This window comes from Zootoca vivipara, chromosome Z (assembly GCF_963506605.1).
Source record: "Zootoca vivipara chromosome Z, rZooViv1.1, whole genome shotgun sequence".
In the NCBI taxonomy this organism is placed as follows: Eukaryota; Metazoa; Chordata; class Lepidosauria; order Squamata; family Lacertidae; genus Zootoca; species Zootoca vivipara.
The window spans coordinates 18,046,813-18,062,896 of record NC_083294.1 but is presented as its reverse complement, the minus strand read 5'-3'; the positions used below and the strand labels follow the sequence as shown (position 1 = coordinate 18,062,896).

At 48.5% G+C, this 16,084-nt stretch overlaps 1 protein-coding gene across 1 annotated transcript in view; it reads right to left on the bottom strand.

The window, feature by feature from the left end:
* Positions 1-2,165: 2,165 nt before the first annotated feature.
* The window catches only part of LOC118083602 (gamma-aminobutyric acid receptor subunit gamma-4), a 35,149-nt gene continuing 21,230 nt past the window's right edge, over positions 2,166-16,084 (bottom strand). Inside the window, exons 5-9 of the mRNA XM_060270566.1 lie at positions 15,886-15,968; positions 9,971-10,108; positions 8,231-8,383; positions 4,181-4,383; positions 2,166-3,406 (exon numbers count right to left, since the gene is read on the bottom strand). Coding sequence (XP_060126549.1) covers positions 3,098-3,406; positions 4,181-4,383; positions 8,231-8,383; positions 9,971-10,108; positions 15,886-15,968 — 886 coding nt within the window. The 3' untranslated portion in view covers positions 2,166-3,097. The remainder of the gene's footprint in view (positions 3,407-4,180; positions 4,384-8,230; positions 8,384-9,970; positions 10,109-15,885; positions 15,969-16,084) is intronic.

Below are 16,084 nucleotides of genomic sequence, written 5' to 3'. Positions count from 1 at the left end.
CCATGGCCATTTCCCCATGAATACTGAGCATGGACAAATGTTTACAGGCAGGTGTGTGAGAGAGAATGTGCTTCCACCAGAAAGAGGGCTGAAAAGTGAGATGAGTGCCGCATCGGATAATCACCTTTGGCTGGACTAAGCCATCCAAGGGGTCCTTTACCTTTTACCTTTGCTGGAGGGAGGGCCTTCCTTAATCCATCTTCAAGCAGAGGCCTGCTGAGCTACACACTGTGGGAACTGAACTAAATGACCTCTGGGAATCCTTCCAACTCAGAGGTGCTGTGAAAAGCAGCATCAACGCAGTGCTGCCCACCTTCAGCCCACCTGTGACACAGAAACATTCCCTAGCAACAACTTCATAGCTCAAGCACCACCACTGATGGGTTTAGCCTCCCCTGTGACCACAACAGGCAATATTGGGCTCAGTGAAAAAACTGTTCTGACCTGCATGGAGGTAGCTTTCTGTCATATGTTAGGAAAGCCCGGGGGGGGGGTTCCACCTCCCTCTTCCCTAATACCTGCTATGGCAACACCTATCTGTCACCGTGCTCTTTATGTCAACCATCCACATGGCAACAGGCCTGTGAATCAATTCTTTGCACATGAAGCCTGGGTTTGTTTGCAAAGAGAGATTGAGAGGGAGGCAGTTTGCACCAAAACCCACCCTCCCCAGGCCAGGAGATCCTGGCTTGGCCTACATGGGCAGCAGGTGCCTGCGGGTAACCTCAGAGCCAACAGTACCTGTCCAGGGGGCAGCACTATGTATGTGGCAGGAGAGGGGAAACCCCCACGCAGGGCCATTGACCAATCCTCCCTTCCCAAAGCTAGAGGCCAAGGACAGGTGTCTCCCCCCCCCCCATCCTGCTAGTCCTCGATGCAGCCACACAGGCCAAGTAGCTCCTGCCTTGCAGCTGAATCCTGGCTTGGTCTCACCACCAGGAGCTCCTTCTCCAATTGTTGGGCTTGCTGCAGGGTAGGGAGGTTCACCCTCCCGCTTCCCCAGAGTCCCTGTGAGGCTCGTTTTGTGACTGAATTGAACATGACACATCATTATTCGGATCATATTCCACAATGTCAGAGCCCATCTCCCAGTCTGCCTGGATTTTCTCTCTGAGAAGAGGGCCTGGCTATCCCTGTCAGCGTCTTTTCCACATCCCACATGATCGCTCCCAGAGACAGCCCTTTAATGTAGCACTCACTCGTAAAGTATGTTCTCTTTAAAACATTTATTTGCAATTTACATCATGAGTAAATATTAATGGGATGAGGCTTTGAGCAAATGGAAACAGATTGTGAGGCTGACAGCAGGGGCAACTGCCTTCCCTGTGGCTTACACCAGTTCAGGATCCTGTTCTTCAGGGAGATGCTCTGTGCTTTTCACTGAGCCATGCATTTTCCAGTTCTGGTGAGGGCTGCATTGACTGCCCCATGTCCATTTATTTGACCTGCAAGGGGAGTGGGGGATGAAGTAGAAAGGTCCCCTCCCACCACCTCCCCTCATTCTGTTTAGCAGATTTGTGTGAAATGGCTGTTGCTGAAAGCACCAACTTTGATGGGAAAGCTGGCTGCTTGCATCCAGCACGTTACATTTCCAGCTACCTATAAGAACATATGCGGGAGGCAGTGGAAGACAGGAGTGCCTGGCGTGCTCTGGTCCAGGGCCGGCCCTACGGCAAGGCTGGGTGGCGCTGGGCGCCGGGCCGCCAGGTGGGCGCCGCGCTGCGGCGCCTGCGGCAGCCACACAACAAGCACTGGGAGACGGGGGGGGGGCCGCCGGAGGGATTTTCACACCATGGCGCCGGGGCGCTACATATGCTTAAGACGGCCCTGCTCTGGTCCATGGGGTCATGAAGAGTTGGACATGACTAAACGACTAATCAACAACAATAAACAAGAACATAATATTGGGATGTGAATAGATGCTAGGAGATGATATATTTATTAGATATTATCCCTCCTCCCTCATGTTTGTGAGTTCAGCAGTGTTATCCCATTGCAGCTTAAAATGGTCTCTTAGGCTAATTTTAGCCTTTTCATTCAACTAATCCAGGATGCTTTAAGGCAGACTGGATTTTCCTGGAGTTTCCCCCTTTACTCCCTCTTAAAACAATAATCACACAAACAGTCTTGTAAAAGGTAAAAATAACATTTACTCACTGAGAATACTTGTTGAAGTGTAACAGATACAGCAGCTTTGTTCAGGCAGGCTTTAAATGGTAATTCAGTTACAAAGACATACTTAAGTCTAGCTTAAAATGGTGTCTAGCTTAAAATGGCTCAGACTTGGCAGATGTTCTCACATTGCTGACACAGCAGAAAGAGATGACAGAGAATAAGGAGAGTCTGCCAAGGCAGGCAGGAGAATATATACAGCTACACCCTCCCCCTGTCAGGGCACAGTGGGAGCATCTCTCACAGAGTTCTCTCTAGCAAGATTACAGGAAAACTCTGTGAGCTTCAGCTCCTATTATGTGCCTCTCTAGCAAAACATGAATTGTTGGTTTGACAACCTTTTAAACATCCCACACATAAGATGATCCCTAGGGGATCAAGCCAATGGCCCACCTTAGGGTAGTATCCTCTTCTCACAGTAGCCAGCCAGATTTCTCAAAAGGGAAGGAGCTTGCCAGCAGGACCTGAGCACCAGAGCCCTCTCGCCTTTGTGATTTTCAGCAACTGGAATTTAGAGCTGTTCAGCCTCTGGCCATGGAGACAGAGAACAGCCATTGTAATAAACTACAGGGGGGGGAGTGGTGATGGAATTCAGAGGATATGCAGTAGGGTGAGTGAGGGGACACCAATGCTTTTTCTCAACTGAATATTACAGACAAAAGCATTTTAAATGTGTCAGGTCTACATAGAAAGCCTCCCTGGCCACTGCAGCAACCCCAAACCCCTATTTGTCCTAGCCAACATGGGTCAAGAGGGAAGCCTTACAGTCTCCAGGGGCAGCAACTCTTTCTTCAGACTGGAGGGGGGGCAGTCCCTCCTCTTGGCTGGCAGCTGCACCCTGCAATCCTAGCTTTGGCAAGTGAGGAGGAAAGGAGAGGCGAACTTCAAAGTCCTCCTTTTGTGCAGACCTTTTAATGGAGACAACTCAGAGATAGAGATAAGCAATCCAGTACACAATGTTGAACAGCAGGAAGGCTGTGGGGAAGAAAACCCGGGAGTAGGAGTCCAGACGGGAAATGTGGATGCGGATTCTGCCCTCCCGCCAGGTGCCCTTCTGACAGTCCTCAATGCAGCAGAAGAACCTCTGACACTCCTTCCCTTCCAAGCAGGGGGGCTCCAGGTCTTCGCTCTCCACCTCTTCACTGTTGCCCTCGACTTCAGGGGGCCAGTGCACCAGGCTGTTGATGTTGATGGCAGTGTAGGAGGGCATCACCAGGTGGGCATGACTGGCTGCCTGGAGAAGGAGAAGGAGCAAATGAGAGAAGCAGAGAAGGGGCACAGGGGCTCCCCCCCTCCTGCTCAACCTTCTAGAACTGGCAATCAAGTGCTGGCTTGGAAGGTGCCAGCAGGCACAGCTCAGGGATGTCCTTTTCTCTATCCCTCTGGCACAACTTTCAGAGGGGGAACAGACCAGCTTGATGCCCTCCCCACCCAATTAGCCCAACTGCTTTCTGGGACAAGATTTGCAGTCCCCAAAGGATCATCTGGAGTGAGGAGCCCCCCACCTCACCCCACATCATTTTTAATGCAAATTCCTGATGACTTTGTGCTGTTGATGCCATTGGGGTGGTTGCACACCCCAAAAACATCAAGAGCACAATAGAATACTATTTGCAGCTGCAAAAAGCTTCAGGGCAGTCACAATGCTTCACTTCCAGTCATCACATCTCCCTTAATTTGCTGCTTGAAACCTCATAACTCTGTTATACTACAAAATGCTCTGGTTTATTTTTCTCTGGCTTTTCCCTCTGGACAGCAATAACGTGGTAGCATCAGGGTAGTACCACAGAGCTACTGATAAGGCAGAATAAATCCACCATTATGTGCTATTTATTGCATCAAGAGCATGTTGCAGAAAACATACCGGCTGCAGCAAAATGCCACCCTGGAGGGGTCCCTCATCAGAGTCCTCCCTCTGCTGGCACCTTCCCTTGCCTGGATCCTTTGGAGGGACCCTGGGTGAGGCACCAAGCTCTGCCAGGCAGTGTCACCTCACCATCCATCTCACCAGTCTGGGCTTCCTGCTGCTATGCTGTGTTGGCTTCTTGTTTCCTGCCAGGTAGTTGAGGGTGGCATACTCCATGAGGGCTGCAAAGACGAAGATGAAGCACACTGAGACAAAGAGGTCCATGGCAGTGATGTACGAGACCCGGGGCAGGTGCTTGCGGGAGATGGTGCTCAAGGTAGTCATGGTGAGCACGGTGGTGATTCCTGGGAATAGGAGAACACCTGGGTGAAGTTGCTGGACGCCTTGTTGAAGGTATAAGTTTAATTGCATATAAAATGTTGTATTTAATTGCATTGTATTCAAGTTGTTGTAAAAGAAGCTCTAGGCATATAGCTAGTAATTTTTCCACTTGGTGTGGTGGGCTACCTAGTGACTAAGCCTTGTGACTAGATCAGGAATACAGTGGTACCTCCATTTACAAACTTAATTTGTTCTGGAGGTCTGTTCTTAACCCAAAACCATTCTTAACCTAAGGCGCGCTTTCACTAATGGGGCCTCCTGCTGCTGCCGCGGCACTGGCGCGCAACTTCTGCTCACATCCCAGGAAAAAGTTCGCAACAAGGGGCATCTACTTCTGGGTTACCTGAAGCATTCGTAAGGAGGACGGCATGTAACATGAGGTTCCACTGTATTAGGTTTGCCACTCAACAGACAAGCTGTAATTTGAGTACTTCCCTGTATGTGTACAAGTGGTGGCCATTTTAGGCACATCCAACTGATGCGCAATTGCCTTTTGGACCTGCAAGAGGGCAGAACGGGAGAGGAACAGGGTGTAATGCTTATAAGCACTCCACCAACGTGCGTGGGGGCCAGGAACAGAACACCCCCCCAAAATGGTTGCCACCTGTATATATGTAAATGAGGCCACTGCAACACAAAGATGCAGGTAGGCTGCTACCAGCATGCAGGAAAGAATAGAAACACAGTATGTTGACTTTAGCAGAAAGCTACATTTTAGTAAAGGTAAAGGTAATGGGACCCCTGACCATTAGGTCCAGTCGTGACTGACTCTGGGGTTGCGCGCTCATCTCACATTATTGGCCGAGGGAGCCGGCGTACAGCTTCCAGGTCATGTGGCCAGCATGACAAAGCCGCTTCTGGCGAACCAGAGCAGCACACGGAAACGCCGTTTACCTTCCTGCTGTAGTGGTCCCTATTTATCTACTTGCACTTTGACGTGCTTTCAAACTGCTAGGTTGGGAGGAGCTGGGACTGAGCAACGGGAGCTCACCCCGTCGCAGGGATTCAAACCGCCGACCTTCTGATCAGCAAGCCCTAGGCTCTGTGGTTTAACCCACAGCGCCACCTGCGTCCCTGCCACCTTTACTGCATTTTAGTAAAGGCGTTTAAAACCTCACCCTAGGATTAGCGTGATCAAGGTTTGTAAGAATGAAACTCAGTGCTTGTTTTTTTTTGCAATGTATCTTTTTGTTACTTTGTAATATTTAATACCATGCTCTGCAAGTAAAGCTTTAAAAAATATTTCTTGAGCTGAAGAAAAATTATTTCTACACAAGGGTCAGATCAGAGATCTTCCTTTGGCACTATATCTAACACAGGCACCCCCAAACTGCGGCCCTCCAGATGTTTTGGCCTACAACTCCCATGATCCCTAGCTAAGAGGACCAATGGTCAGGGATGATGGGAATTGTAGTCCAAAACATCTGGAGGGCTGAAGTTTGGGGATGCCTGATCTAACATGCCTATGGCCACAAAGTGGAGTGAGTGAGCCATGGGAGACCGTGGGCATTGGGGCTTGGCTTCACAGGCTTCTGGGGACGGGGCTGGAAGGGGGGTCAGCACAGTTGCTGTGGAGGTGTATGAAATCCTCATGGATTTGTTTTTCAATGCTACTACTAATAAAATCAAATATATATTCTTCCTAATTCTCTTCCCCCCCCACCATCCACACCCATTTTAGATTATGTTTAATTTAGGCCCCCACCCCCACCCACCCACCCAAAATATTTGCCATTAAAATACCATGTTTGAAAAGCATCCTTAATTGTCTTAAAAGCCAAACAAGACTCAGGATGCAGAGAATTCTAATGAGATTGAGACAAGGAGCTGCTTTAGGCCATGGTTGAAATTGTCGGTGGAGATGGGTTTGTTCCTCCCAAGGAACAAGAAACTTGGCATTTCCCCCCCTGGTGGGCAAAGGAGGGGGCGTCCAGAGATCCTATCATGCACAGAACAATAATTTGGCATGTTGCAGGGCAGGAGGGAGTGCAGAGAGACAAGGGTGCAGAGGCAGGGGAAGAACCAACTCTCTGGTAGGAAAAATAGCCTGCCTGGAGCCACGAGCTCTGCCTTTGTTCAAAGATCCCTCACCTCCAGCTCCAGAACTTGTCCCCTAGTCTTCTCCAGCTGTGACTACCAGTTGCATAGATGCCATGACAGGACCTGGGGCTGGGTCAAGAAGATCCCCAAGTACCCTAAACCTGCCCCACAAAAGAGGGTGTGCATGGAACTGGAACATCACCCGCAATCACCAAGTAGATTATTATTGTTGCAAAGGTTGCACGCAACCCCAATCTCTGCCAAGCACTGCATGAGATCCCAGGGGGTTCCAGGTGCTCACCCAGAGATGTGTTTCTGTTGAGAATCAAGACACAGTGGAGGTTGAAGTCTCTTTAAGAAATATGGTTTAATTATACATATTTACACTTGAGTTTATGGAATGTGTGGGGTTTTAGGAGAGGGGTAGTTATGCTCCTTTTGGGGACATTTGTCCACCTTTGGTTCCCACCCTGCACTCAGCTCTCAACTGTGGCTCCTAGAAGCTGTCAGAATGTGACAATGGGCACACCATGGAAAATGGTTTCAACTGGCAGTTGAAGAAGGCAGTTTCTGCACATGCTGTAGAAGTGAGGAGCAGATGGGGCTCATCAACCTGGGAAGGTAGCCCATCTAAGAAAAGGAAAACTTTGATTCTATACCTCCACTGCCTTGCAGCTATACTCATTCATGAGAAAGGCTTCAAGAGTAAACCCTGATGAACAATCCATACCTGCTACCTTGTGGGTCATATTTGGAAGAAGAAAAGGCTAAGGAGTAAAACATACACAAATCAGGAGTGGATTCCCTAAGGCAGTTGTATTGCGCCTTGTATGCCTCCTTCAGGCAACTCCTGTGGCTGAGTTGGTGCCAAACATATAGCTTTCCTTTCCTTTGGACCACCGGTGAGGTGCTGCTAACACAGCAGTTTCACCCCTAACGATATATTCCACTGTATTCTGCTCTGGTCAGACCTCACCTGGAGTACTGTGTCCAGTTCTGGGCACCACAGTTCAAGAAGGATACTGACAAGCTGGAACGTGTCCAGAAGAGGGCAACCAAAATGGTCAAAGGCCTGGAAACGATGCCTTATGAGGAACGGCTTAGGGAGCTGGGTATGTTTAGCCTGGAGAAGAGAAGGTTAAGGGGTGATATGATAGCCATGTTCAAATATATAAAAGGATGTCATATAGAGGAGGGAGGAAGGTTGTTTTCTGCTGCTCCAGAGAAGCGGACACGGAGCAATGGGTTCAAACTACAAGAAAGAAGATTCCACCTAAACATTAGGAAGAACTTCCTGACAGTAAGAGCTGTTAGGCAGTGAATTTGCTACCAAGGAGTGTGGTGGAGTCTCCTTCTTTGGAGGTCTTTAAGCAGAGGCTTGACAGGCATACGTCAAGAATGCTTTGATGGTGTTTCCTGCTTGGCAGGGGGTTGGACTGGATGGCCCTTGCAGTCTCTTCCAACTCTATGATTCTATGATTCATTGTCTCTTGAGACAGACAACTGCCAACAACACCAGTGGTGTTGGACCTCTTTGCCTTTGGGCCACAGCCCTCCCCTGCAAGGGTCTTCCCCTCCTCACAAGAGTCACTCTAATTCCCTCAGCTTCCCTCCAGCTTGCTTAATTTCCTCCCTCTCAGTTTTGAGTGAACTACCCTTCTTGCTCCATCACTCCATGCTGCCTGGTTTAGTCATCCCACCGAGATGGGATAACCACTGTACTTTGGTGCTGCAGGCGTTAACCAGAGCTGAGGGCAATGCCTTCCTTACCCAGAGATGTTCTGGCTGGTGTAGAGTCTCTCTTGATCCAGAAGGAGACCCAGGAAAGGACCACCGTCAGGATACAAGGGATGTAGGTCTGGATGGCAAAGTACCCCATCCGCCTGCTCAGGTCAAAGGAGACGGTCATGACTATGTACTCCCCTAGAGAAGGCCACAGAGAGGCGGGCAGGTCAGAAGAACAGGCCACTCTGCAAATCACATTGCCACCTCTGCATGCCTTGATTTTATGCTGGGCTGCTGCAGAAGTCACGGCTTCCGGCTTGAGAGGCCATCTAAAGACACCACACATGGTCTGATAATTGTATTTTCAGTTGACGTAACACAGGAAATGGCCCAATACCTAATCTGACCCTTGGTCCATCCAGCTTAGTATTGTCTATGCCAGGCATGGGCAAACTTGGCCCTCAATATGTTTTGGGGCTACAATTCCCATCATCTCTGACCCACTGGTCCTGTTAGCTAGGGATGGTGGGAGTTGTAGTCCCAAAACATCTGGAGGGCCAAGTTTGCCCATGCCTGATCTATGCTTACTGGCAGCAATGGCCCCTCAGGATTTCAGGCAGTGAATGTTTCTTAGCACTACCTGGAGATGCCAAGCATGAGACTGAAACTGGGATCTTCTGCATGCCAAGCAGGTGTTCTGCCAGACATAGTCCCTTCCCAAGGGGGAGGCTGTGCTTCTGCAGCAATGCTCAACAATGTCTGGAACTACCTTCACCACTGGAGCTGCACCTGCTCCATTTTCCTCCTTGGCTCCTAAATCCTTTTGCTCACCACTTTGTAGGAAACATGTCTGTGAGAACTCTGGGTGTGGCTGACATGAGGGTCCAGAATAAGAGACCAGGAGGAAGACCAGAGTTCAGTCCTGCCCCCCCCCTACAGTCTGGTCTGTGTGATGATCTATGTGTGCTTACAATGTGCCATATATGTGCATATATGAGGAGGGGTACTTGATTGCTTTGTGAAAGGAAGGCCAGGTGGATAATTGCCCCTTGGAGAAAAAAAATTCAGTTTATTAACTGAATAACCTTGGTTTCTTTTAGCCAAATATTACAACATATTGGACAACACTGGAGACATTCTTAAAATTTTCAGTCACGGAGGTCAGCCTCCAGCAACCAAATTCAACTAGCTGGGAAAATGCATGATTAAGGCAGCCATCTTCCAGGAAGAAGGAACGCTTCTCTTTTAGGCCTGCCAGAGAGAATGGCTCCAATTAAAACCTTCTTTCTCCAAGCAATAAAAATCCCCATTTGCAGTCTGCCAATCATAAATGGATTAAGAGTATGGATTAATCAATGCATGATTTTAGCATAAATATTTCCTTTTCCAATTTCGCTTGTAGGAGTTTTGAATGTGCTCAGTAATGTGCTCAGGAACTGCAAGGGGGCTTCCAGGGCACTGGACGTATTAAACAGAACTCCAGAGAACCCAAAGAGGTCCTGTGCCTGAGTGGAGGGGAAGCTCTGAAGGAAGGTGTGGTGGTGCCCTAAGGACAGCCTGGTGCCTGCTTTTGGGAGCAGGGGAAAGAAAAGGAAGCAGCTACAGCTTCTGTGGGGCTCTCAGTCAGAGAACTGGGGGGGGCACAGAGAGAGGCTGCCTCTACACCCTCCACTCCCGCCTTCTCCTGCCCTCCCAGCCCTCCTGTCTCCAAACTATTCACTTGTTTTTCATGTGAAAAAGCCACCTCCTACAATGTGCCTAACTCCTGTGGGACAAATGTCTTACCAGCACCTGTCCTGAGCACCTCAGATGTGTTCCTCAGACCTGTGAAGTCAAACTGGTAGAGCCTCCAAGTTCGCTGGTCAGAGACTTCAATAGAGTACTTTCTCCAGCGGTAGATGATCTCCTCTCGTGGGTAGCCATCTGGAAGGAGCAGAGCAGACACAGGCAGGAAGGTCAAGGCCCATGTAAGGTGGATTCTCTTGCAAACCACCTCACAGCTCCTCCCTCCTGTTGGGGCAACTTAATCAAAGGGGCTTTGCATTCTGTCCCCCAGGAGATATGTGAAGTGCCCACTGGGCTGGCTCAGAAGAACTGCTATCCAAGGAAGATGTGCAAGGACTCTCTTTAACCAACCTGCCCATCTGTGGAAGGTTCCTGATTGCATCTCCTCACCAGGGAAGCATCCATGTAGCTCACTGGTAGAACACCTCTCTTTCATGCAGAAGGTCCCAGGTTCAATCCACAGCAGCATCTCCAGGTAGGGTTGCAAAGGACTCCTTTCTTGAAACCCTGGAGTACCATTGCTACTAGTCAGTGTAGACAATACTGAGATAGATTGTTTCCTTTTTTGCTTCACATTATTTTCAGGGCAACAGAGGGGGTCAGGAGGCCATGAGTTGCCTGGTGGGAGCTGGCAACCTCCCTTCCTAACAAGAGGCAAATTAGGTAGATCAAAGGTTGTCATATGTCTGGAATTTCCCGGACACAGTTGGTATTCGGCCCTTGTAAACAGTGACCTGGTGAGAATTGTTGAAATGTTCAGAGAAATCCAGACGCGTGGCAGCCCATGTTGGCAGTGTAGATTTTGCCAAATTAAAAATAGCTCAAAGACTCAGCCTTTGTCAGAAGCTGTTTGTGGTCCTGAATGTGATCAGACTGCCTCTCTTAAAAGTATGGCTGTTACTCTCAGACGTCCTTTCATTGGGCCCCCCGTGCTTTTTGACTGCTAATAATTTCATAATATTTTATATTGTTATTAGACTGATTACAAATCTTTCATTATACCTCTGTACAATTTTTTTAATGATTTTGACTGTGTGCATCCATTTGCTAAATAGTAACTTAGCAAACTGTTCAGCCCCACATCTTAAATTATTGCTGCATTAATTCAATATTTATATACATTTTTATACAACTCAACCCACTTTGATCTGTAGAACTGGCCATGGTACAGGTGCCACACAATACCCATTCTGCATTTGGGAAGAATCAATTTTTTAGTGTGGCAGAACCCACACTTTGGAACTCCCTGCCTATTGACACCAAGCAGTTGCCTTCCCTATACCCTTTTAAGCACCTGTTAGAAATGTTTTTTTTTAGAAAAGCCTACACATGTTTACATACATTTTAATCTATTTTTAGCTTATTACATATTTTAATTATTATCTGAACATTTAAACGGCTGTTTTCAACTGTTGTGTTTTTTTTTTGGATAATTGTTTTATTCTTTTTGTAAACTACGTTGAGGTTTTTCTTTCAATTCACATGGTATATAGGTTTTATGAGATAGGTAAATAAATAAGATAAATATTGATAAGATAATAAAAATAAATAAATCACTTTGCTGGGTAATGTTTTATCTTGTACAGTGCTACCTCGCTAGACGAATGCCCTGCTAGACGAATTTTTCGCTAGACGAATGGGTTTTGCGATCGGAGGTTGCCTCGCAAGACGAATTCATTTTGTGAAAAATTCGTCTAGCAAATCGCGGTTTCCCATAGGAACGCATTGAAATTCAATTAATGCGTTCCTATGGGCAAAAATAAAATAAAATAAAAATTCCAATGCATTCCTATGGGATTTGCTAGACGAATTTTTCGCAAAACGAATTAAATTCATCTTGCGAGGCACCACTGTATTTCTCTTAGGGTGGCTAAGTGAGCCTTTTAAAAAATAATAAACTTCCCTGTTGAACTTATGATAAATAAAGTTTGTGGACATTGACTGAGGAAATTGGGACCATGGGGATCCTAAGATTCTGCCTTATGCAGCCTGCAAGTAGCCTGGTCAATGTTTTGTATGGGAGACCACCTGGGAGACCACCTGGGAGCCCCCACCCTTGATGAGGGAAATGCAGTATACAAATGTAAGAAAGTGCCTTATGTTCTGATTCAGGCTGTTTGTCCACCAAGCACAGAGAGAGGCTCCCCTCAGCAGCTCATGGCATCCCAGGTGTTCCTCAGTGGTGATGCTGCCAGGGATTGAACCCAGGACCTTCTGCATGCCAAGCAGGTGCTGAACCACAGAGCCAAGCATGCACACATGCACACACCTCTCCCACTGCTGCTTTGGGTGGTGGTTTCCTCTTTACCATTCCTCCCTGGGCAGATATCCTTGAAAAATGTCCCAGTTGCTCCTCCTCAGGGTGCCCCCACCGGGGCATTTGGAGAGTGGTATGGGGAGGCGCCCATGCCCCTAACTAGCCCAGGCACCTTATTTTCACCTTTGCTTCTGAGGAGGCAGCATAAGTGGTGGCGTACTGGTTAGGGTATTGGACTAGGACCTGGAAGACCAGGGTTCAAGCTAAGCATGTGGCACCGTCATGTGTGAGTGTGGGACCATCTTTTCATGTCTCCTTAGCTTCCTATCCAACCACTAGCAACCTCTCGAAGCCCCCCAGGAACAACAATGGTTGTGGTTGAGGAGGATGGAAGCTGCCAATCCCAAAAGGGCTTGGAGATAAAGCAGCAGGACGACACAGTGGCTGTTAGCTCCCCACATTTGAAACGGGCAGGATCCTGCAGAGCACTTTGATTTATTTCCTCAATCAGTGTTGTCCTTTTTTTAATTTTTAATGGAACTACAGCCCTCCCTCTGCCCAGGGACTGGGGCACAAGCCCCTTCCCTCAGGCTGCAAATGCTTTGGGTGCCTGGCTCAGCTTTGTCTCCTCCGACTGCTGGAGAATAATAACTACCAGCCATGCTGCTACCCAAGGTCCCTCAACTGGGACACAGCCTGTGGGCAAGACATGCAATCTGCCCCTCAGCCATGACACCCTACCCCCCTCAGCTTGAAGGGACTCATGACCTGTTCACACTTGTCAGGCAAGCAAGAGATGCAAAGGGTCGAGCCCATATATCAGGCCTCCCCAAACTGCAGCTCTCCAGATGTTTTGGACTACAATTCCCATCTTCCCTGACCACTGGTCCTGTTAGCTAGGGATGATGGGAGTTGTAGGCCAAAACATCTGGGGGGCCGTAGTTTGGGGGTGCCTGCCATATATCCTCTGACCAGGAGGCCTTCCCCATCATCCTCTCAGCACCTGGTAAGATCCAAACAGGTCTTATGCTGCTGGGATTTTATACTTGTTTACTACCAGAAATATGACAGAGATGCAAGGGCTGCTCGGAAAGAGGAATGTTGGCGTGTTGTGGTCTTTCTCTCAAGGAAGAGAAGGTGGGAGGGAGGGAGAAGGAGAGAGAGAGAGATGGCTTTGAAGCCGTGTTTGCCCTTTCTGGAACATCACTGGCCAGAGACAGGTGTTTAGCTGACCCTTTGGCTTGGAATGAAAGGACACGACAGCAGCTGGGACTTGGGACCCTGTTTGATCAGCAGTGGCCATGCAAAACTTTCCAGTAGTGCTAGTCTAAGCTGACACCCTGCTGGCTGTGACAGAGCAAAGACTTTGCAAGCCAATCTATTTCTGTGCTAATTCTAGCACATTTTTGGAAATGTGTTGTGACCCATGTGTGCCCTCTATGCCCTCTAACCTGAACAGGCCACTAGTCTTATTCTGGATGGCCTCAGGGGACTTGACAGCGCAGGTTCTTATAAAACAGCATCCATCACCACTCCACTTGTAATTCCTGGGTGAAGGCTGATTTGGGGATTGATTCAGACACAGTTTTCTTACTGCTCATCTTTTGCAGGTGACTCCCTGACCGATCCCTCCCCCCTCACACACGGGTCTAAATCTGAAGGGGAATGGAGCTTCCACACAGCAGGAGCACAGATGTATTTAGGGAAGACTCTCAATTTCTGAGTCCCTCCACAGGCAGAAAGAACATCCCCTCCCCCAGCAGTCTCACTATCGGAGTGGAAATGAGTTTCTATAAGGTTCCAGTCACGCATCAGGGCCACATGAGAAGCTATGAGGTGGGGTTTGCAGAGGGCCACCACTGGGGCCCATCTGTAGAGTTTCTGCATGTGAAACCCTCCCCTCCCCCCTTCCCGGTACTCCCTGCATCTCCCTGTGTTTAGGAAGTGAGGATGTGGCAGAGGAGGCAGGCAGAGCAGAAATGGGGACTCCAGCGAGCTGCCAGCTGCAGCTGTCTCTAGCATCCTGGTTTTCTCTGCAAATTGAAACGTCAAAACTGTTTCGAAGCAGCGATCTTGATGCCTATATATGATAAATCCTCCCGGGGCGGTGGGAGATACCTCGTAGCATAGCTAAACTATGTTTATAATTAATTGCCAGGCATGCGTGGCGTGTACTGTTAATTAGCTAAGATGCAGAGGAGATGGGGACAGGCTGGGAGGGACTGCTCAGAGCCACGTGGGTGGGCAACAGGGAGAGGGAGGAGGCTGTGCACAGGATCTGTGGCAGTGACATGACAGGCGGTGGCAGGCTGAAGGGCTGGTGAAGTCCAGGAAACAGCAGCAGCACCAGCCAGAAAGCAAACAAATGAACAGGCTGAAGGTGGGGAGCAGGAGCGGGAGGGGGTTTGGAAGGAGACTGTCCCATTGAAAAGGCAGGGAGGGAGGGAAGGAATGGGCAGCATGATGGCATCCTCTTTGGCTCCCATCCATACTCAGAACCACTAAATCAGAATCTGAGTCTATGGGCTGAAAGGGGCTTTGTATGTTTGGAAGCACATTATGGCCTCTGTGAGAGAGACAGAGAAGAGAGAGAGCAAGCTGTCATTGCCTCAATCTACAAAGAAAAGGACTCCGTGAGCCACTGCGAGGGAGGGAGGCTGCTGTGAGGATTGCGCCCACACAGAATTTACAGGGATCTGAAGAAGAACATAAGAAGAGCCTGCTGGGTCAGGCCAAAAGGCGCAACCTAATCATAGAATGGTAGAGTTGGAAGGGACCGCAAGGGTCATCTAGTCCTGCCCCCTGCAATGCAGGAATCTCAACTAAAGCATCCATGACAGATGGTCATCTAACCTCTGCTTAAAACCTCTGCTTAAAACCTCCAAGGAAGGAGAGTTCACCACCTCCCAAGGGAGTCCGTTCTTGCTGTCAGAAAGTTCTTCCTGATGGTTAATTGGAAAATCCTTTCTTGTAACTTGAATGCATTGGTTTGGGTCCTACCCTCCTGAGTAGGAGAAAACAACCTTATTTCATCTTCCATGTAGCAGCTCTTTAAATATTTGAAGATGGCTATCATATCTTCTCTCTGTCTCCTCTTATCCAAGCTAAATATACACAGCTCCCTTAACCACTCCACATAAGGCTTGGTTTCCAGACCCTTGATCATCTTGGTCACCCTCCTCAGCATACATTCTAGCTTGTCAACATCCTTCTTAAATTATGGCACCCAGAACTGGACACAGTATTCCAGGTGTGGTCTAACCTAGGCAGAATAGAGTGGTGCTGTCATGTCCCTTGACCTGGACACTAGACTTCTGTTGATGTTGCCTAGAATAACATTGACTTTTTTTGCTGCTGTATCACACTGTTGACTCATGTTAAGCTTGTGGTCTTCTGGGACCCCCATTTCTTAGACACAACAGCCTCCAGTGTGTCTTGATTCTCAATGGAAACCCAACCCTGGATGAGCACATGGAATGCCCTGGATTATTGAGCACTGCTCAGCAGAGATTGGAGGTGGCATGCAAGCTCTGCAACAACAATATTTGGAGTGTTCTAGATCCATGCACAGCCTCTTTTGTGGGGCAGGTTTAGCATCTTTTTGCCCTACCCTTCAGTCCCATGACCCTGTCATGACATCTATGCAACCGGTACTCACAGCTGGAGAAGACCAGAGGGCAGGAGTGGGTATCCATTGGGAAGTTCTGCAGCTGGAGGAGGCATTCAGCTTCAATGGTCAACCTGGAGAGGAGAAGGGGATGGGGAATACTGGTTTGATAGCTGCTGCAGAAGCACAACTAACCTTGTATGAACATCAATACTTCTGGAGCTTCTCTGGAGCATTTTAGCATCCCCCC